Source organism: Pelobates fuscus, chromosome 3 (assembly GCF_036172605.1).
Source record: "Pelobates fuscus isolate aPelFus1 chromosome 3, aPelFus1.pri, whole genome shotgun sequence".
Lineage (NCBI taxonomy): Eukaryota > Metazoa > Chordata > Amphibia > Anura > Pelobatidae > Pelobates > Pelobates fuscus.
Window position 1 is genome coordinate 195,842,712 of NC_086319.1, and position 18,160 is coordinate 195,860,871.

At 44.0% G+C, this 18,160-nt stretch overlaps 1 protein-coding gene across 1 annotated transcript in view; it reads right to left on the minus strand.

The window, feature by feature from the left end:
* LOC134602708 (platelet-derived growth factor receptor-like protein) overlaps window positions 1–18,160 on the minus strand; it is a 49,947-nt gene that overhangs the window by 2,633 nt on the left and 29,154 nt on the right. Inside the window, exons 2-5 of the mRNA XM_063447865.1 lie at window positions 15,927–16,251; window positions 4,711–4,862; window positions 2,676–2,969; window positions 881–1,020 (exon numbers count right to left, since the gene is read on the minus strand). Of these exons, the coding sequence (XP_063303935.1) occupies window positions 881–1,020; window positions 2,676–2,969; window positions 4,711–4,862; window positions 15,927–16,251 (911 nt within the window). The remainder of the gene's footprint in view (window positions 1–880; window positions 1,021–2,675; window positions 2,970–4,710; window positions 4,863–15,926; window positions 16,252–18,160) is intronic.

Consider the following 18,160-nt stretch of genomic DNA (forward strand, 5'->3'; position numbering starts at 1 on the left):
TTTTATGATTTAAAAAAAAGCTTTAAAACATTTTCTGTTTCTATAGTAGTGAATCAAACTTTCAGTTTGGATGGTGATGATCTCAGGTGTCTATTCGATCTATCACAAATTAAGATTTATCACATCTAGTACTTTTCAAAGTAAGCATGTATTCAAGCAACCTGGACTCAGCTTCTCAGATGCGAAGACTGAAAAAGATCTTAAGAAGTATTGAGTTTCTGCCAGTACTGATACTCATAACCCCATTGAAGGTGCTTTCACTAGTGGACAGGAGTCAGCAAGTGCACTCTGACTGCTCTGCAACTAGGCAGCCCCATACATGGTAAACACTGTGTGTTCCAACACCTTTCTATCATGGCCAGCATTAAGTATTGCAACAATTTGAGCTTCAGTAGCTGTTCACATGATTGGATAAGATGGGTTTGCTTTCGCTCTCCATGTGCATCAAAGAGCTTGGGAGTCCATGACACTGAGATCGGTAGTCCTTCATTGCACCAATTTTGGTAGGTACTAACCACTGCAAACCAGGAACGCCACACAAGATTTGCCATTTTGGAGATGCTCAGTCATCTATCTATCACTATTTGGTCCCTATCATAGTCATTTAGATCTTTCCGATTGTCTATTTTTCCTGCTTCCAACACATGAAATTCAAAAACTGAATGTTCCCTTGCTGCCTAATATATCCCACCCCTTGACAGGTGCCATTGAAATAATATAATCAGTGTTATTCACTTCACCTATAGTGTGATTGTAATGTTGTGGCTGATCAGTGTATTGTGCTTTTTGTCTTTTTACTTGTACCAATTGTACCCATGTATAGCGCTACGGAATATGTTGGGACTTTACAAATACAATATAATAACAATAATAACCTTACCTGCTGCCCAGGATACTCCCATGTAAATTCCACACCGACCTCTACATCTCCCAAAACTGTGCAGGTGACAACAAAATTTTCTCCTGCTTTTATTGAGTTCACTGACGCTTCTATGGAAGGATTAGGTGGGGCAGACGGATCTGGAATAAGTGTAGCAAGAATAAAGTTAATTCTTATAAGTTGGTTATAAGTGTGCCATGTCTTATGTGTTATGTTCAGATTCTAAGCTAAGCAGACAAATTCTTTATTGCAATGCATATTTCATTTAAACATATGTTAAACAGTTCAATCAAGCAAACACATTTACAGAATAATTTTAAACCTTCCCACTTTAAATGCTTAGTTTAACAAATTACTCAATAATAAACTGTACTATGTGTTTCTTCCACAAGGACATTTGTTTCATAGTTACACTATACTGTCAATCAACGTGTTGCTGGTTTCTGTAAATGATGACAAACGTAAACATACAATTTGCACACATACATCTTATTAGAAGATATCTCTAACAAAGGTGATTTCATGTGCGTACACAGATGGCAAAAACAAAGTGTTCTGGTATATCAAATGTGGCGGACCACCCGAGTATCGCAGCCACGGCTTCCCTTTCCCTAATGTGAAATAGCGCTATCCAACCGATGAAGTGATTATAGCTGCTATAGCTTTCCCCCTGTACATTAACCGAGACTGAATGTTGGGAGTAGATCTGCTTTAATAGCTCAAACAGACATAATTTATACACTGTATTTATAATCTGTATTCCCTTCTTCATGTCTGTTTCTCCATGCCTTCATTATGCATACAGCTATCAGCCCCTTATACGTAAGTGCTAGATACCCTCTGGCCTAGGTGCTCATCCAGCAATCCAAAGTGCTAAAAGTACTTTTCCCAAAATAACCTTTGGTACTGTTCATTGATGACAAGCTAAAAAGAGCCTATATATTCCAAAGAGCAATCCCAAATATTGCAGAGAAGGATGTACAGTTTATAACAAAATCACTAGGTTTACTGGAAAATTATCTAATCAGAAATAGCTAACCTCTAGGCAAACCATCTACTGTGACTTCTATCCCAAGTACAACATGCATCATTAACATTAATAGGATGTCACATATCTCCAAGTACCCGTGCTTAGTTAATCTCTATACCTGACCATGCAAATATATATTTTCTATTTATATAAAATATTACATAGTTACATAGCTGAAAAGAGACTTGTGTCTATTAAGTTCAGCCTCCCTCACATTTGTTGTTGCTGTTGATCCAAAAGAAGGCAAAAAACCTAGTCTGAAGCGCGTTTTTAATTTTGCCACAAACTAGGAAAAAATTCCTTCTTGACCCCGAAATAGCAGTCCGATGTCTCCTTGGATCAAGCAGCTATTACCCCACTAATTAGAAAGTATATCCCTGTATGTTATGTTTTTGTAAGTATTTATCCAATTGCAGTTTAAACATCTGTATAGACTCTGAAAAAAACCACCTCTTCAGAGAATTCCATATCCTTATTGCTCTTACTGTAAAAAAACCTTTTCTTTGCCTTAGGTGACATCTCCTTTCTTCCAGCCTAAATGTGTGACCTCGTGTCCTATGTATAGCCCTGTTTATGAATAGATTTCCAGATAAAGGTTTGTACTGGCCCCGATTAGATTCTCTTTAGGATATTAGACCAGGTAAAAGTTACCCCTTGTTGAGTGATAGCATCCCATTTGTTTATATTTTTAATGTACATTAATAAAAACAAACTATATTCTACTGTAAGACAGATCTAGTGATAATGAAAGAAAGGTGCTCTTACAATGAACGTAGATCAACATATACTTTGTGGACATTTGGCGAAGGTTCCCCAGCTCTGCAATGCAGTACAGGGACCCTGCGAGAGACAGTTGTGGCTGGTAAATGACAAATCCCTTTTGGAGGTCAAAGGCAATCTTTACCCCATCAACACGAATCTGCTCAGGAGGAAACTCTCGATGCAGGGTTACTTTGGCGAGTGGGTTTGTCACCTGGCATGGAAGAAGAGTTGGCTGTCGTGTCCGCATCTGAACAACCACATAATAGTCTTCTGTAGGGACAAAGAGTTCCTGGGGGTCTAGATGGATATTGAGAAGATTAGTAATGGACATAAGGAGGCAATGCTATAATAAATATAATATTTAAAGGGAAACTCCAGTGCCAGGAAAACAATCCGTTTTCCTGGCACTGCAGGTTCCCTCTCCCTCCCACCCTCCAATCCCCAGTTGCTGAAGGGGTAAAAAACCCTTCAGTGACTTACCTGAGGCAGCGACGATGTCCCTCGTCGCTGCTTCCTCCTCCCCCGCCGCTCCTCCTACTGATTCAGTAGGCCGGTAGGCGAGACTGATCCCGCCCACCAGCCGAGGAGACCTAATGCGCATGCACATTAGCGCTCCCCATAGGAAAGCATTGAAAATTAATTTCAATGCTTTCCTATGGGAAAATGAGCGACGCTGGAGGTCCTCACACAGCGTGAGGACGTCCAGCGACGCTCTAGCACAGGTTTTCTGTGCTATGAAGGAGAAAGTTCCCTCTAGTGGCTGTCTAGTAGACAGCCACTAGAGGTGGAGTTAACCCTGCAAGGTAATTATTGCAGTTTATAAAAAACTGCAATAATTACAGTTGCAGGGTTAAGGCTAGTGGGAGTTGGCACCCAGACCACTCCAATGGGCAAAAGTGGTCTGGGTGCCTGGAGTGTCCCTTTAAGCTGAATTAAATAATAAGCTATTTCATAGCATTACACGGGTTAATAGTGTTATAGTGTAATATTTATGTTTATGTATCCATGCCACAGTATTTACACATTGCTAATACAGATTTTATTACACATATTTATATGCATTTCTGCCATGACAGTTTCTAACATCATACACAGTCCAAGAGGGTTATTTACTAAAGTGAGAATTCAAAATTAATTCAAACTGATATTAAAATTTAAGGTCAAAGTAGCTGAACTGGAATTATGGCTAAACTAGAGCTTTTTCTCCGGTTTGGCTATTTTGACCTTAAATCTGAAATTCACTTTGAATTCTCACTTTAGTGAAAAACCTTGTCAGTCTGGCCATCGATCAAACCAGGCAAATGCCTGTTGGGCCATGGCTGAAGCCAACAGGGATGATCAAAGAATCTTCCCAGCCAGCCCCTGTTGGATCGACACTACCTGAGTGACTGCCCATGCAGGCCAGCCCAGTGTTATGAAGGGGCGGTCATTGTGTGCCTGGGGTCTGCAGTCCCAAGTGTGTGCACAGCGTATAAATTGCTGTGGTCAGCATATCAGTGTGTTGTCACTAGTTACCATGGCAGTGCTCTGATACCTTCCACAGTGGTGGCACAACATTAGACCACCAGGGCACGGATTCCCCTCTTCCGGGCCTAAGATAAGAAAGAGGGAGTGGAACACAATTTTTTTTTTTAAACTACATTTTTTGCACCAATATAACTGCAGTCCCTATTTCTCCTACAGTCTATAGATGGCTCTACCCCACACACGTCAAAACCTATTTCCCCTCAAAATACATACCTATCCACAAAAAGCACCCGCTCTTGACTCCATCCCTCTTTTGACTTGTTATTTCCCATATGGAGACACTAGAGACAAATCACAAGCAAATTAAATTCACTTGTGCTTTGCTACCAACACAACAAGTACCCTGCTCCCTCTTTTTGGACTGCTCTGTCTTGCCCGGAGTGAATTTCTGTCCCAATCCAGCCCTGATCGTGCACTTTACTTATCAATCATGGTTGTATTCAATCCTAGCTATAATCATTTTAGCCAGTGTAGTTCTCATAAATATATTTTCATTCTGACAGTAACTCACCTGTAACAAATACAAATGTCTTGCCTGTTTTCTCAACTCCATCTTGGCAATTATTACCTGCACACTGGTAACCCCCGCAACTGTATTCACCAGTGTCTGCACCTGTTGTATTTGCTACCAGGAGCTGGCTATATCGGCTGAAATGTTTAATCCTGAAATATAAAGTGCTGGTGTTAGCCTATTGGATGTTTCTTAATACATCGTGTGTTCCACACAATAGATTAGTGTTCAAACTCAAAGAAATCGGTCTAAATTAAAAATCTTGTTCTTGGGTAGAACATTGGCTTACAAACAGAGTACAAAGAGTTGTCATTAAAGGACCACTCTAGGCACCCAGACCACTTCAGCTTAATGAAGTGGTCTGGGTGCCAGGTCCCTCTAGGATAAACCCTTTTTTTTTATAAACATAGCAGTTTCAGCAGGGATGGACTGACAGCCTTCTGGGCCCCCGGACAAAATTTGAGCAGGGCCCTACGAAGACAAAATATTAAAGGAGCACTATCGTGCCAGGAAAACAAACTTGTTTTCCTGGCACAATAGGGTCATTAGGTTCCCCCAACCTGCTGGGCTGAAGGGGTTAAACTGTTTAAGAACAGTTTGACAACTTACCTGGGGTCTGCTGGAATATGAGGCTGTAGTAGGGCATAGGAGCAGTGGTGTGTGTGAGTGGTGCAGTGAGTGTGAAAGGTTCAGTGTGTGTGTGTGTGGGGGGGGGGTGTAGTGAGTGAATGTGTAGGGTGTGTGGGGCAATGTGTGTATGGGGGACATGTATGTGTAGCTGTGTGTGTGTGTGTTGGCAGTGTATGTGTGTGTGTGGGGCAATGTGTGTATGTCTATGGTGTGTGTGTGGGGGCAGTGTATGTGTGTGTTGGGCAATGTGAGTATGGGGAGCAGTGTGTGTGTGGGGCAATGTATATATGGGTAACCAGTGTATGTGTGTATATGGGTGGGCAGTGTATGCAGTGTGTGTGTATATACACACATATACATATATACACATATATATATATATGTATATATATATGGGTGGGCAGTGTATATATATATGGGTGGGCAGTGTGTATATATATATATATATGTGTATATATGGGTGGGCAGTGTGTATATATGGGTGGGCAGTGTATGTGTGTGTGTGTATGTATATATATATATATATACACACACACACATATGTGTGTGTGTGTGTGTGTATGTATATATATATATATATATATATATATACATATACACACACACACGTGTATATATGTATATGGGTGGGCAGTGTGTATATATGGGTGGGCAGTGTATATATATATGAGTGGGCAGTGTATGTGTGTATGTATATATATATATATATACACACACACATGTATATATGGGTGGGCAGTGTGTATATATGGGTGGGCAGTGTATGTGTGTGTATATATGTATATATGAATGTGTACCGTATATACTCAAGTATAAGCCGACCCGAATATAAGCCGAGGCCCCTAATTTTACCCCAAAAAACTGGGAAAACTTATTGACTCGAGTATAAGACTAGGGTGGGAAATGCAGCAGCTACTGGTAAATTTCTAAATAAAATTAGATCCTAAAAAAAATTATATTAATTGAATATTTATTTACAGTGTGTGTATATAATGAATGCAGTGTGTGCGTATGAATGCAGTGTGTGTGTATGAGTGCAGTGTGTGTGTGAGTGCAGTGTGTGTGTATGAGTGCAGTGTGTGTGAGTGCAGTGTGTGTATATGAATGAAGTGTGAGTGTGTGTGATGCAGTGTGTGTTTGTGTATGTGTTGGTGGGGGTGGGCATTTTGATATATTATTAATTATTTTATTAATATTTATTTTATTTTTTATTTTTTAATGTTATTATATTTTTTTATTATTATTATTTATTATTTAACTGAATTATTATTAATTTTTATTTTTTTTATTATATTTTTTTCGTCCCCCCCCTCCCTGCTTGATACATAGCAGGGAGGGGGGCTCCTTCCCTGGTGGTCCAGTGTCATTGGTAGTTCAGTGGGGGGGGAGAGGGGGGCTGGCAGAGCTGTACTTACCTGTCCTGCAGCTCCTGTCAGCTCCCTCCTCCTCCGCGCGGTCTGTGCAGCTCCCTCTGTCAGCTCCCAGTGTAAGTCTTGCGAGAGCCGCGGCTCTCGCGAGACTTACACTGGGAGCTGACCGAGGTGCTGAACGGACGGCGCGGAGGAGGAGAGAGCTGACAGGAGCTGCAGGACAGGTAAGTTACAGCTCTGCCAGCCCCCCTCTCCCCGGTCTGTATTATGGCAATGCAAATTGCCATAATACAGACTCTGACTCGAGTATAAGCCAAGTTGGGTTTTTTCAGCACAAAAAATGTGCTGAAAAACTCGGCTTATACTCGAGTATATACGGTGTATATATATATATATATATATATATATATATATAGGCAGTGTATGTATATGGGTGGGCAGTATATATATATATATATATATATATATATATATGGGTGGGCAGTGTATGTGTGTGTGTATATTATTATTATTATTATTATTATTGCCATTTATATAGCGCCAACAGATTCCGTAGCGCTTTACAATATTTTGAGAGGGGGGGGATGTAACAATAAATAAGACAATTACAAGAAAACTTACAGGAATAATAGGTTGAAGAGGACCCTGCTCAAATGAGCTTACAGTCTATAGGAAGTGGGGTATTAGAAACATTAGGATAGGAAATATCAAGTAGGAGTGAAGCAGAGCTGGAGGAGAGAGCAAAGCACTATATATATATATATATATATATATATATATATATATATATATATATATATATATATATATATATATATATATATATATATATATATATATGTGTGTGGGTGGGCAGTGTATATATATATATATATATATATATATATATGGGTGGGCAGTGTGTATATATGTATGTGTGTGGGCAGTGTGTGTATATATATATATATGTATGTATATATGTGGGTGGGCAGTGTATGTATGTATGTGGGTGGGCAATGTATGTATGTATATGGGTGGGCAGTGTGTATATATGGGTGGGCAGTGTGTATATATGAGTGGGCAGTGTGTATATATGGGTGGGCAGTGTGTATATGGGTGGGCAGTGTGTATATATGGTGGGGGCCAGTGTATGTATATGGTGGGGGCCAGTGTATGTATATGGTGGGGGCCAGTGTGTGTATATGGGGGGCATTGTGTGTATATGGGGGGCAGTGTGTGTATATGGGGGGGGGCAGTGTGTGTATATGGGGGGGCAGTGTATGTATATGGGTGGGCAGTGTATGTATATGGGTGGGCAGTGTATGTATATGGGTGGGCAGTGTATGTATATGGGGGGCAGTGTATGTATATGGGTGGGTAGTGTATGTATATGGGTGGGTAGTGTATGTATATGGGTGGGTAGTGTATGTATATGGGTGGGTAGTGTATGTATATGGGTGGGCAGTGTATGTATATGGGTGGGCAGTGTATGTATATGGGGGGCAGTGTATGTATATGGGTGGGCAGTGTATGTATATGGGTGGGCAGTGTATGTATATGGGGGCAGTGTATGTATATGGGGCAGTGTATGTATATGGGGGCAGTGTATGTATATGGGTGGGTAGTGTATGTATATGGGTGGGCAGTGTATGTATATGGGTGGGCAGTGTATGTATATGGGTGGGCAGTGTATGTATATGGGGGGCAGTGTATGTATATGGGGGGCAGTGTATGTATATGGGTGGGTAGTGTATGTATATGGGTGGGTAGTGTATGTATATGGGGGGGCTGTGTATGCGTATATGGGGGGCAGTGTGTGTATATGGGGGGGCAGTGTATGTATATTGGTGGGCAGTGTATGTGTATATGAGGGGGGGGGCAGTGTATGTGTATATGAGGGGGGGCAGTGTATGTGTATATGGGGGGCAGTGTATGTATATGGGTGGGCTGTGTATGTGTATATGGGGGGGCTGTGTATGTGTATATGGGGGGCTGTGTATGTGTATGGGGGGGCTGTGTATGTGTATGGGGGGCTGTGTATGTGTATATGTGGGGGGTCAGTGTGTGTATATGGGGGGGCAGTGTGTGTATGGGGGGGCAGTGTGTGTATGGGGGGCAGTGTGTGTATGGGGGGCAGTGTGTGTATCGGGGGTCAGTGTGTGTATGGGGGTCAGTGTGTGTATGGGGGGGGGGGCAGTGTGTGTATGGGGGGGCAGTGTGTGTATGGGGGGGCAGTGTGTGTATGGGGGGGGCAGTGTGTGTATGGGGGGGGCAGTGTGTGTATGGGCCTGCTTACCTGTACAATGTGATGTTTTTCTCCCTCCATCTTCCTCAAGCAGCACTCTGGAGGCCAGGATCCTCTTCTCACTCTCCATCCACGCTGTCAGTGTGCTCCGTGTGAGAGGGAAGCAGGGGGTGTGATGTCACTTCCTGCCCCACCTCCCATCCTCACACTGAGCACTGAGCACGGAGCAGGGAGAGAGAGACCTGGCAGTGAGAGCTGGTATAATGCTGCCAGGTCTCTCACGGAGTGGAGTGGGGGGATTGATGGGTAGCAGGGGCCCTTGGAGTCATTATGGGCCCCTGCAACCTTCTTACAGCACTTTTTTTTGCATAACTTACTTCTGCTGTGGAGATCTTTGATCTCCACAGCAGAAGCATGACTGTGCTGCCGGGCCCCCTGACTGACTCGGGCCCTCGGTCCATGACCGAACTGCCCGACATGTCAGTCCGCCCCTGAGTTTCAGAGAAACTGCTATGTTTATAATAGGGTTAATCCAGCCTCCAAATCCTCTAGTGGCTGTCTCACTGACAGCCGCTAGAGGCGCTTGCGTGATTCTCACTGTGAAAATCACAGTGAGAGCACGCAAGCGTCCACAGGAAAGCATTGTAAATGCTTTCCTATGAGACCGGCTGAATGCACGCGCAGCTCTTGCCGCGCATGTGCATTCAGCCGAAAGGGAGGATCGGAGGCGGAGAGGAGGAGGAGATCTCCCCGCCCGGCGCTGCAATAAAGGTAAGTTTTAACCCTTTACTCTCCCCAGAGCCCGGCAGGAGGGGGTCCCTGAGGGTGGGGGCACCCTCAGGGCACTATAGTGCCAGGAAAACGAGTATGTTTTCCTGGCACTATAGTGGTCCTTTAATGGTAAATTTTCAAGCTCGACAGAGGTGGCAAGTGGCATCCCTCAGGGTTCTGTTCTGCGACCCCTTCTTTTTAACATGTTTATAAATGATCTTGAAAAAAGCATTGAAAGTCATATTTCAGTGTTTGTAGATGACACAAAACTCTGTAAAGTAATACAATGTGACCAAAATATTACTTTGCTGCAAAGGGATTTAGATAGGCTGGGGAACTGGGCACTCAAATGGCAGATGGAATTTAATGTAGAAAAATGCACTTCGGTGTAAAGTTATGCACTTCGGTGTAAAGAATGCACAAGCAACTGATACCCTTAATGGAAGAGAATTAAGGATAACAACACACGATAAGGACTTAGGAATTGTTATAGACAACAAACTATGCAACAATGTGCAATGTCAATCAGCAGTGGCCTAGGCCAGTAAGGTATTGTCCTGCATGAAAAATGGCATTAATTCTCAGGATGAGAATATAATTTTGCCTCTTTATAATTCACTGGTAAGACCACATTTTGAATATGCTGTGCAATTTTGGGCACTTGTTCTAAAGAAGGATATCACGGCACCAGAAAAAGTGCAGAGGCGGGCTACAAAATTAATAACAGAAATTGAACATTTTAGCTATGAAGAAAGGTTAACAAATTTAAACCTTTAGTTTAGAAAAATGTTGTCTCAGAGGGGATATGATAACATTATACAAATATATCTGGGGCCAATACAAACCATTGTGTGGAAATCTATTCACAAACCGGACTTTACATAGGACACGAGGTCGTGCGTTTAGACTGAAAAAAAGATGTTGTCTAAGGCAAAGGAAAGTTTTTTTTACTGTAAGAACAATAAGGATGTGGACAGGGCCGGTGCTTGGATTTTTAGGTACATAGGCGAAGATGCATTTTTCCGCGCCCCCCCCCCCCAAAAAAAAAACATCTTCACCTATGTGCCTCTTAACCAGCCCCTTTCCCCTCCCTTCCCTGTCCCTTAGTGTTCTTCTCCCCTACCCCCTCTTTTCCCTGTCTCTTGGTGTTTCTCTCCCATTCCCTCCCTGTCCCTTGGTGCACCCCACACCCCTTTAGTGGTCACACTCCCCTTCCTGGTGTGTCAGTGTGTACAGAGTGTAGCGGAGCGGAGCGCGGTACAGGAGCTTCAGTTTTCTGTACCCGGCCGAACTGACAGGGAGTGCTCTCTCTGTGAGCACCTCCTGTCAGTCTGGCCAGGTACAGGAAACAGAAGCTCCTGTACCGCGCTCCGCTACACTCTGTACACACTGACAGTCACACACTCAATGACAAACACACAGACGTCACTGACAGACACAGAATCATTGATCTGACACACACTCATTCATTGACACTGACAGACCCACACTGATTGACACTCATTGACAGACACACTGATAGTCACACACAGACTCAATGACAAACATACTCTCACTGATTTGACAGACACACACTCATACACTGACAAACACACTCATCATACACTGACAGACACACTCATACACTCACATGCACACACACAGACGCACTCACACACACATGCTGTCACTCACAGACGCACACACTCTTTCACTCACAGACACATACTGTCACTCACAGACACACACTCTGTCACTCACAGACGCACACACTGTCACTCACAGACGCACACACTGTCACTCACAGACGCACACACTGTCACTCACAGATGCACACTCTGTCACTCACAGACGCACACTCTGTCACTCACAGACGCACACTCTGTCACTCACAGACGCACACGCTGTCACTCACAGACGCACACGCTGTCACTCACAGACGCACACGCTGTCACTCACAGACGCACACGCTGTCACTCACAGATGCACACGCTGTCACTCAGACGCACACGCTGTCACTCACAGACGCACACGCTGTCACTCACAGACGCACAGGCTGTCACTCACAGAAGCACACACTCTGTCACTCACAGACGCACACTCTGTCACTGACAGACACACACTCTGTCACTCACAGACACACACTGTCACTCACAGACACACACTCTGTCACTCACAGACACATACACTCACACACAGACACATACACTCACACACACACATACACACACACACATACACACACACACACACACTAACACACATACACTCACACACATACGCACACACTCTGTCACTCACAGACACATACTGTCACTCACAGACACACACTCTGTCACTCACAGACGCACACTCTGTCACTCACAGACGCACACACTGTCACTCACAGACGCACACACTGTCACTCACAGACGCACACACTGTCACTCACAGACGCACACACTGTCACTCACAGATGCACACTCTGTCACTCACAGACGCACACTCTGTCACTCACAGACGCACACTCTGTCACTCACAGACGCACACGCTGTCACTCACAGACGCACACGCTGTCACTCACAGACGCACACGCTGTCACTCACAGACGCACACGCTGTCACTCACAGACGCACATGCTGTCACTCAGACGCACACGCTGTCACTCACAGACGCACACGCTGTCACTCACAGACGCACAGGCTGTCACTCACAGAAGCACACTCTGTCACTGACAGACACACACTCTGTCACTCACAGACACACACTGTCACTCACAGACACACACTGTCACTCACAGACACACACTCTGTCACTCACAGACACATACACTCACACACAGACACATACACTCACACACACACATACATACACACACACACACACATACACACACACACACACACTAACACACATACACTCACACACATACACTCACACACATACACTAACTAATTATTTTATAAATAAATATTTTCCACCCAGCCTCCCTACCTGGAGAGCTGGTGTGGATGATGAATCCTTCCCTGGGGTCCAGTGGGGCTGCTGGGCGGCGTGCGGCTGTGCTGAGATCAGACGCGGCGAGGGAGCTCTAACCTCTCTGCTCTGCTCCCTCGCGCGCTGCCTATCTGCTGATACCGCGGGAGCCGGAATATGACGTCATATTCCGGCTCCCGCGGTATCAGCAGACAGGCAGTGCGCGAGGGAGCAGAGCAGAGAGGTTAGAGCTCCCTCGCCGCGTCTGATTACAGCACAGCCGCACGCAGCACCGGGGGCCGAGATGGTGGCCCGGCAGGAGGGAGAGCTTCCCTCCTGCCGGTCACTGAAATCTTGCGCCCCCAGAGCCCGTGCGCCCTAAGGCGGCCGCCTGTGCCGCCTTATGGACGCGCCGGCCCTGGATGTGGAATTCTCTGCCTGAAGAAGTAGTTTTATCAGAGTCCATACAGATGTTCAAACAGCTACTAGATGCATACTTGCAAAACCAGAATATTCAATTATATAATTTTTCAACTGTAGGGTAATAGCTGCTTGATCCAAGGATCAATATGACTGCCATTCTGGGGTCAAGAGAGAAATTTTTTTCATAGTTTGTTGCAAAATTGGAAGTGCTTCAAATTTGTTATTTTTTTTTGCCTTCTTTTGGATCAACAGCAAAAAACAAATGTGAGGAAGGCTGAACTTGATGGACCTGTGTCTCTATTCAGCCTATGTAATTAACTAACTAACTAGTGGTTTGTGAACCAAATTGGGATAAAAAAAAAACGACTGGGGCGGGGCCGGTCCGCCATGCTGACCGGTCGCATGCAGGAGAGGCTCCGGAGCAATCTGGCCTCTCAGGCGACTAACAAAGCCCTGACACTCGCAAAGAGCCCAGGAGGCCTGCCCACGGCTGTGGACGGGGTGGCGGACCCCGAGATCGGGAGCTTCAGGACCCCTGAAGGGGGTAAGAGGCTTTGGGGGCCGCGGCCTACTCGGGGAGGAGGCGGGGTAGACGGCCGCTGCCCTGTCTCCCTTCCCGGACACCGCAAGCCGACATCCTGAGACACCTGCCGGCCCCGTTTCCCCCCCCCCTTGGACCGGGGGGGTCATCCCGGTCCCCACTACAAGGGACCCGAGAGGAGTGAAGGATGGACAAAGGAGCGCACCGGAGGCTTACCCCTTAAGATGGCGGCCGCGCTGAGTCCGGCTCCACCAGCTCCTGCACGATGGGGCTCCAGAGAAGAGCAATCAAGCCGCTCACCGAAACGAGCGACCACATACTGAACCCAACGGTGAGTTGACGACCGATCCCTGTGGGGAAGACATCAGCGTGATGGGAGCGGCAGATTCAGGCAGACATCAAGCGGGCCGAACAATGCAAGGCCTCTCGACTAACAGCCATGCAGCCACACAGAGGCACCGTTAAAATGGCGGCAGAGGGCCCAGAGGGTATACACCTTACCACCTCAGAGTCTGCTGTACCAACTCTAAGTTTAACTCACCCGGACCCCAAAGCTTGGCATGCCCCAGTGTAGGCAGGGAGTGTGCCCTACCGATGTGAGACGGGGACCCCCAGCTCCCGCGGCAACGAGCAGTCTGGACCTGCCATCCGGTCCATCAATAGATAAAGCGGCTACTCCTGCCGACCTACATGACAACACAGCAATCTGACCACATCCAGCCAAGAACCGTAAGACGGAATCTCATAAGGGGAGAGCACTCACCCGTCTTACCGGTGAACACGATGGACTCATTACTACCATGCCACACACTCTGCAGACCGAGGGTTGGACAAGCATGAACTGCCAAAGGGACTCTCTCTCAAGGTCTGAGCTGCACTCAGTGGGAGCAGCTCCTGTCACTTTTCAGCAGCTACAGGATGCCAGTCTTATTATGTATAGTTAAATGTGCCTTATTGCAATGTTACGCTGCTTCCTCTCTCCTATTTTACAAATCTACTTTAATGCTTATGACCTCTCTGTGGACAAACATTACTAGCCTGTATACTAATATACTCCCTGGTTATATTAACAATCAGTACACTCAGACAAATGTTATGCTTACATAGGTCTACTGATTACATTAGCACGTATACAATCATATTTTCTAGTACTCAGCAACAATTAAACTTAACCTGCCACGCAGTGCATACTTATGCAGTATAGTTTACTTAACTACTAATCTATAAAAAAATGTGCAAAATATTCTACATGCCAACCAACTGTCAAATGTTTGTTTGTATGCTTGTCAAAGCTGTTGGGGCATGACGAGCCCACTTGTTATATTTTTCATGCACGTTAAAAATAAAGAATTAAAAAAAAAAATAAATAAATAAATAAATAAACAATACAGCAAATATGGTAAAAAAAAAAAAAAAAAAAAAAACGACTAATTTCTTTCAGTGAAAAGTTACATTTTCTAGATTTTCATAGCTTCTAGTTTGAAAGTAATCAATATGTTTAGAGAAATAATCAGCATTATTATCACAGACAGCAGAAAATTACCACGATTTCTATATAATGTGAATGGGTTAAAAGTAATTTGCCACATACACAAATCCCCCCACATCAGTAGGATTGTTAAGGCAGACATGGCTGGAGGCTAACATTCAGGAAGGGCTTTCTCGAGTTTATTAGATGGTACAAATGTAAATTAACAAATAGCTGCTAATTCCTCCTAGGAAGTCTGGGTTATCCCTAGTAGGGGAAGGAGGGCTAAGAGTTCTTGAGTCCTGTATGTGTATTTTATTCCTATACTTTGGTAAAATATGCATTACTTGATTATTTAATAATGTTATATAATGTTTTACTAATATCAATTTGATTTATGTTTTATAATATCTAGATGTGCTTACAGTGTCCACAAAGCTTCGCTATTTGGTTGTAAACTTTCCAGCATAAACAAGGAAGTTAGTGCTCGGCATAAAAGTGGGTCGATCAGGTTAGCTGCAGTACTTGCAGAAAAGGCAGGAATTTAGACACTCGAGATAATAATCTTGAAAAATAAATAGTTTTATTTTTTATTTTTACTGCCTTCTTTAAGTGCATTAAAAATATGCAATTTTAATGTAGATCCCCCTTTAAACCCATTATGCCTTGCAAATTAAATGCAGAGTGAGCATAATGTATTAATAATTCCTATATAACTAATAACAATTAATAACTTTCAAAGAACTAGAATGAATATTATACAGTGATTACTTTTGATCCATTATATTTTGTATGTATTCAGGGAAGTAGTATGAATGATTTTATGATCTCCTGAACATCAGTATTTTCCATTACCTTAGTCTTCCTTCATCATCCTCTTGCAAGTAATGTGGGTAATTCCAGCGCACTGACATTCCTTTACAGCGCAGGTCCAACGTCTGACCAGCCTTCACTGTTACTGTATCACCTAACTGTTGAAACTTCCCTCTTTGAACAACTTGAGAAAGAATGGATCCAGCACTGTTTCTTTGAACAGGAGAATTGGCAGATTTAGCCTTTTGTTTCACCATATCTGGTTTGGGTTTCTTTGTTGCTGGTTTGTTGGCAGTCCTTGCTGTCACCATGTTTGTCACTTTCTTGTCTTTTGCCTTCTTTGACAATTGATTGTCATCGCATTCAGCTGAAATCAGATATATAGTTTGCTTTAAGGTTACTTATACAGCTAAACAGATATGTGCATTGCCATACTGAAAAACAGATTAATAATCTAGAAGAATATATTTAACTGTCTATTGTACAAACATGTTCTAACATTTGCAGAACTCTACATTTCGTCAAAGACAACTATGTGTACCTAAAGGGACACTATAGGCACCAGAACAACTACAGCTTAATGTAGTTGTTCTGGTGAGCATAATCATTCCCTGCAGGCATTTTCATGCAAACATTTTTTCTCTGAAATGGCAGTGTTTACATTGACCCCTAGGGACACCTCCAGTGGCCACTCCTCAGATGGCTACAAGAGGTGCTTCTTGGGGCAGTGCTACATTCTGCATGGAGACACTGAACTTTCCTCATAGAGATGCATTGATACAATGCATCTCTATGAGGAGGTGCTGATTGGCCAAGTCAGCGTTTGGCCCCATCCCTGTCCTTCCTCCTTGCCGATTTTGATTATGTCCGCTTTTAAAATACTTTTATTTTACGCCAGATGTACTACACTATATTTTGCTGCATTCTTCTGTCTCCACATATACTACAACCTCTGTGATATGTGCTATGCGCTACCCCCTCTTCTAACCTTACGCACCTTCTGTTATGTTGTGCCTAGTTTTCCTAACCAAAGCGTGCAGAAGTGTCTGTCCTTGGTTGTTTACATGTTGTTCTCAGCTTTAAAATGGAACCACTGCATGAACAGAGTTCAGTATTGCTGCACTGTACCCAAACTTTAGGATACTATTCTGGAGACCAATATTAATTATGATACCACAGCAACTAGTGCAAACCTGGAGAGCTCCCAGGTAAGCATGGGTATAATTTAATCAGGGCCAAACTGGCCTACCGGGAGATATCCTCAAGACAGTCTGCGCTTCCGCAAAAGTATTTGTCCACGCCACTAGCAGGATATGTACAGTGTATTATGTCATACCCGGTGGCGGCGCTTCAGTGCGCAGAGTGTCTGGCTGTCTGCAGACCAGGCCAGCCACTCACTCCTCCTTCCTTCCTGCTCGCAGTGCCTGCTTGAGCAGAGAAGAGATTGTGCAGGCCAGGCTGAAACTGGTAGACAGCTCATCTTGAGGTTGTCATGTCTTAACTACCGGTATTACATTGTCTCTTCCGGGTTGACGGAGCTTAGCCACACCCCCTTCTCTGACGCGGTCTTCCCACGCTACATAATGCGACCGCGCCAGATACAAGACGCTGGATTATTGAAAAGCGTTACCGCGAAATCAAACCAGCTGAAAGATTCTCTAAACCTTTAATTGTGCACCGAACCCGGACTGGAAATCTATCGACCCTCCTTCTCCTCTCCTCGACCACGGCTAGTAACTGGACCTTCCACATCCTGCTTGACAACTTCCCTCCCCGGAGGAGATCTTCGGGAAACCTGATCTTTCACCATTGAAAGCTAAGTCATTTGCTATATCTGCTAAGCATTCCGGCTACAGCCTGCTCTCAAACCTGCTTACCTCAAAGTCCAAAACTAATCACTCCTGCTACAACTTAAATTCTTATTTTTCTCCGTTTCCATGAACTTGCAAACTCCTATGTGCTTTACTACATGTATGCTGGAAGCTGCTTACTCCGTTTAAACAAACAGCGAAGTAATTAATGATACAGTGCCTGTGTTATACGTAATTAAAGATACAGTCCCTGTATTATCCTCTATAATCCTAGTCATCAATCTGAGTCCTAAGAGATCTGCAGTTGTGCTCCATATAAATTCATCTAAGCATTACAGAATAATCCAGCCTTTGTAATGGATCCAGCAGATTTCGATTCTAATTTTACTATGCTGAATCAAAGAGTCGATACACTTGCCCAAGGCATGCAAGACCTACAGGTTACAAATAAACGGATTCTTACTT